The 5089-nt window shown below is 36.3% G+C and overlaps 1 protein-coding gene across 1 annotated transcript; it reads right to left on the bottom strand.

Moving 5' to 3' along the window:
• Positions 1–1828: 1828 nt before the first annotated feature.
• LOC140958434 (L-ascorbate oxidase homolog) lies at positions 1829–3796 on the bottom strand. The gene has a single exon (XM_073415872.1). The coding sequence runs from the start codon at positions 3640–3642 to the stop codon at positions 1978–1980; it is 1665 nt and encodes a 554-aa protein (XP_073271973.1). The 5' UTR covers positions 3643–3796; the 3' UTR covers positions 1829–1977.
• Positions 3797–5089: the final 1293 nt, after the last annotated feature.

The raw sequence follows: 5089 nt of genomic DNA, 5'->3' as shown, positions 1-5089 counted from the left end.
GAGTTTTTTTTTTCCCCTGTTCATTACCTTCACACAACTAAATCAATTTTCCTCAAGTTTGTTTGGCAGTCTTACACATTTTGATTTTGTTAAATGCGTTATTGTCAAGAGTTTTGTACAGAATGTCCTTAACCACATTATCAAGATTGGCTTTCTTCTTGTCATCATGCACCTTCATTGATGATTATTGTTGTATTGGCTTTCAATAGCTTCATTGAACGAATCACATATCATCATCCTGAGCAACTAAATGAGCATGCATTTTTATCTTCCACTAATCAAAATTTTCTTTGGAGAACATAAGGAATTTGCTGGATGAAGTCATTTGAAAAGAAATGTTCAGAGTCGAGAATAAGCCTCGCTCTAATAACATTTGATAGGATCGGTTGAAGTATTTGGAAGGAGGTCGAATAAATACTTCCTGAAATTTCTGTCTTTCAAAATAATTCAGTCTGGTTAGAAACTGAACATGGTATTCTTGATTGTCGATGTCAGTTGACAAATAAAATATGTGTGGAAAGAAGCCAAACTGACAGAATAGAACAACTTAAATAATGGATTGGCTATGCAAACTTCATGATAAACTGAAAGTAAAATGTACGCAAATGTGTTTATGGATGTTTGGAGAATTCAAGATCCTGCGTCACCCCTTCTTTCTTTTGGGAAGAATAACACTAGAAGAATTTGATCTTTATAATCAATTTGTAAAAACACAGTTCAGTTTGGAATTAACACTGCTAAAACTGAAACTCTTAGTCTATTAAACTGAACGAAAAAACAATAACAAACTCTTCTCGAATACATTAAATTTCAATGAATTCTCCTATCACTTAATGATATTTAATGATCAGATACAATTTTTTAAAGTGTGATTAAGTGTATTACCAATTTTGTAAGCTTGAAAACTTGAATCCAATATCTGTCTATATAATCTTTTGTTTTGTAGGTTCATAACTTCTGCTCAACTGATCTACATCTCTATTTATAGACTTCAAACTGCAGCGGTTACAAACTTCAAAAGAGCCGTTCAAAGTAAGGATGGTCTTTGCTGTGTCTTTTGTCCAAGTCATCATTCTCTGACATCAGTAAAACGTAGTGCGGGTTGAATTTGGCTGTATCAACAAGGTACATAAAAACTTATCCAATAATGAGTTTAGCTCTCTGGTTTAAAGTGATGTCCTTGAGAATGAATGATGATCTCTAAACTGATATCTTGATAAAAATTTGATTTGATATAATTAAGTTTAGGCCCGAGTCAATTTTTCTTTACTAGTCTAATTTAGGTAAAACAATTTAGCTTGTAGACATAGTCATTTTTGTTCGATTCGGATGACTCATTTTTAGCCATTTCAGTTTTGCTTAGTTCAGTTTTGCATTAAATCATTTGTTAAGACCAAAACATAAATATTCCAATAATTTTTTTACAACACTAGAATTTCCACATACAAATTTTGTTACAAATTTTTTCTTAAGAATATAAAATTCATAAAATTGATCAATATTTCGAAATGAGAATTTTTAAAATCTATCTCAACAAACTATCTCTAGTTAAAGAAAAGTCGAGGGAGGAAAGGTCTAAATTCAACAACTGCTAATGTAAATATTATAATCAAGAGACGCTAGGTTGAATTTGAATTGAAATTGAAAGACATGCATTCCAAACATCTATTACATAACCAAATCTATCAATTCAAATACAATCTTAAATAAATGACATCAAATATGAATGGAAACCAAACCAACAAAAAAAATGTATAACATTAATAATTTCATTAACAAAACTTTTATTCATGTAAAAAAAGACCATTACTTCAAAAAGCCAAGAATCCCGGCCCCAATTCATCTACTCAAATTCACATCATGAAAAAAAACACAAGTTTAGATATAACTTTATTGCTAGATTATTATTAATAAAAAACAATAACAACACAACATAGTATTGTAATTAATGTTGAATGCTAACGAGTAGTAATTTCTTCAAGTGCCAGAATATGGAGTAGGCTTGGGCAGACCCTTCACAATGCCACAAAGCTGCTGTGCTTCAGGAATGTTGTACTCATCCCTCAAAGACTTTGCCGGAGACAGCACACTGATGTACATTTGTTGTCCTAGATAGGCCCTCTCCCACATTTCCGACCTCAGGTTCCACATTCCCGCGTTGTCCAGGGTCGTCATCACGGCGGCCCACGAGTTCGGGTACACGTGGATTGTGTGCCTGCTCACAGCATCTTGCAGGTTGTACAGCTTCCTCTTTTCAGGGCTCCACCTCCCGGGCTCGATAGCCACTGCGAAGAATGAGTAGCCGTCCAAGTGCCACGTTTGGATCGTCTTCTCGTGGTTCTCGAAGACGATCTCCACGAAGTTCCTGAAAACAGCATTGACAACACTAGGGGCGACCACGGCTGGCCCGGTGGGTGCGGGCTCGTCCTTTACCATATCATACTTAAATACCTTATCTGACAACCCGAAGTATTCCGCGAGCTTCAATGGGGTCTCGGTGTCGACATGGGAGACACCGTTGACGCCGAAGCGTAGCTTGCCGTCGACCAATGACCTGGTGTTGGTTAACTTGATGGTGCGGGTGATGTCGATCTTTCCGTAGTGGTAGGAGCCTTGAGGGTTGGGGCGGGCAGCGCTTGCGGTGAGATTCCACCTGAATGAGCGGAACTGGTTCATCGACCAGGCAATACCGGCGGAGTTCTCAGCAGGTGCTGGTGGGAGCACTGGGGATGCGGGGCCATTACCGTTGGCATAGCGAACCACGGATACAGCCACATCGGGGCGTCTAGCGAAGCGGCTTGATGCCACGAAGTAGTAGTCCTTTGGAGCTTGATTTGCGGTCACCAAAACAGACATACATTGCCCGACGTGAAGGTCGATCGAGTCATACACGTTCTGCACGGTGTGGGAGCCTTCCAACTCGACAAGCTTCAAAGGATGGCCTTGGAGCCTAAAGTTGATGGAGTTTTTCAAACCAGCATTGCACACACGGTATCTATATGTCTTCCCAGGCTCCATGACAGCTAGTGGCTCCGCAGCAAGGTCACCAACCTTGCCAGATTTTCCATTGATGACAATGCCATCAGGCTTTCCGATGGAACGCCCACTGTCAAGAAGCCTTTTGAGAGTCTTGTGGCCTTTGTTATACCAATCTCCAAGAATGACAGAGAATTCGTTGGCAGGCATGTCGAAGGGTACCGGGATAAGGTCACGGCTGTGGATCTGGAGCATTCCAATGCCACCAGAAGCCCTCTGGAGGCCAGTAGTTGGGAAGTAGAAGTAGCTCCCGATCTGGTCCTTAACTTGGAAATGGTATGTATAGTTCTGGCCGGGTAAGATAGGACACATGGTTCCAGGAGTTCCATCTTGCCACGAATTCTTCCTCTGCTGGACTCCGCTCCAGGAGAGTAGCAATGGCTCATCCAAATAATTGAAAACGTTAACGACGATGTTGTTGTTCGATGTGCAGTTGATCTTGGGACCTGGGAACTGACCGTTGATGAGAATACCTTGCTGGGGAACGCCTAGAGGGGCGATGGTGCCGTAAGTGACTTTCCAGTCGAAGAATAGATATGGGTCCTCGGCCATAACCCCGATAGAGACGCTGAGCAGCAAGGCCACAAGGATCATTCTTGACTCCATGGCTTTTGCTTATTCGAAACTCGATCGGATGAATCTTTTCTTGTTTTATTTCGAATTTTTTTCGTATACGGCAAACTCCAAGAAAATGAGGAAGAAGAAGGATATGGATCCGACTTCTTCCTGCAAGAGCTTGGAATAAATGTATGCGATGATTTTAGCTATGATTCAATGCCCTTTTATAGAGATGGAAAGAAGTTGGCTGAATGGTAAAAAAAGATGGATTATTTTCATCCATTAATCTCCATTCAAAGTTCAAAAGCATTCCTATTTTCGAGCCTTCGTTTCTTCCATTCATTCGGGTACCTTTTTTGCTCAGATTCAAGAATTACGGGGTATATACATGTGCAGACATATGTGAAATATCAACAATATATATACGTACACAGTTGTGTGGTAATAATGATAAATAAATAATTATTGATATAATAAAAATAATTATAGTTCTCAAAATAATTATTGGTTGTAATAAGAAGAAAAATATTATTCATTAACTAATTTTTATTTTTATTTCGAAGTTTTGAATTATGATGTTTCATTCTTATTTTCTATTACATTTTATCTCATATCTTCTTATTTTTTAATCTAACAAAAAATTAATTTCTTTAATTGATCACAGTTTAAAGTTACTAATGAAATTACAATTTTTAAATTAAAACATTTATTGTAAAAATTTTTGGGAAAATATATTCAAATAGGAACAAAGTGGACATAAAATAATTTTAATATTTCTTGTGTGTATATATAAAATAAATATGATTCAAAATAATATTTTTACATTATAAATAATGAAGTTAGTTACAGAGTATGTATTAAATATTTTTTAAAATAATAATATAAAACTACAAAAAAAATTTACTTTTAATCGCAAAGTTTAATATGTTTTGTGTTTTACTTCAAGCTTTACAAAATTTTTGTAAACAAAAACAATTACATCTCAGTAAGTATAGGTGTTTTTGTGAAAATTAACTAAGCAATGTTTTGTTTACCTTTTATAAAGAATTAGGATAAAATATAAAAATTGTTGGAGTATCATTTTTTCGCATCCAATACGCAATGAAAGTTTAAAATTTTTAGTTTCGACGTTCGAAACGTTCTTTGAGTGTCGTATGAATTAAAACATTTATAATGTATTTAGAATTGTTTCCCTTTGGAAGTGACAACCGTGGAAGTGACCATGAAATTTTTCTTCAAAAACTTCAAGGTGGTTGAAACTTGTGTGTGGGAGGCAAGGGAGAAAAAATTTGGTGAAAATTTTGTGTACAACAATAGTCTTATTTTATAAAACCAGGGATGAAATATTTATAGAGTTTGGTTCCGCATCAAATTAAGAGTCATTATTCTATTAGGATTAATAATCCTACTCCCATCAGGATTCTTTATTTTCATTAATTAAAATTCTCATATTTAATATATCATGCAAAGTCAACTCCTGATCATGAAATATATA

This window comes from Primulina huaijiensis, chromosome 15 (genome assembly GCF_012295235.1).
Source record: "Primulina huaijiensis isolate GDHJ02 chromosome 15, ASM1229523v2, whole genome shotgun sequence".
Taxonomy (NCBI): domain Eukaryota; kingdom Viridiplantae; phylum Streptophyta; class Magnoliopsida; order Lamiales; family Gesneriaceae; genus Primulina; species Primulina huaijiensis.
The sequence above is the reverse complement of the archived record's forward strand: the minus strand, read 5'-3'. Positions and strand labels throughout refer to the sequence as shown.

What these genes read in the sequence shown, in the direction of transcription:
- LOC140958434 (XM_073415872.1), bottom strand. Translation starts at nt 3,642, where the DNA reads ATGGAGTCAAGAATGATCCTTGTGGCCTTGCTGCTCAGCGTCTCTATC.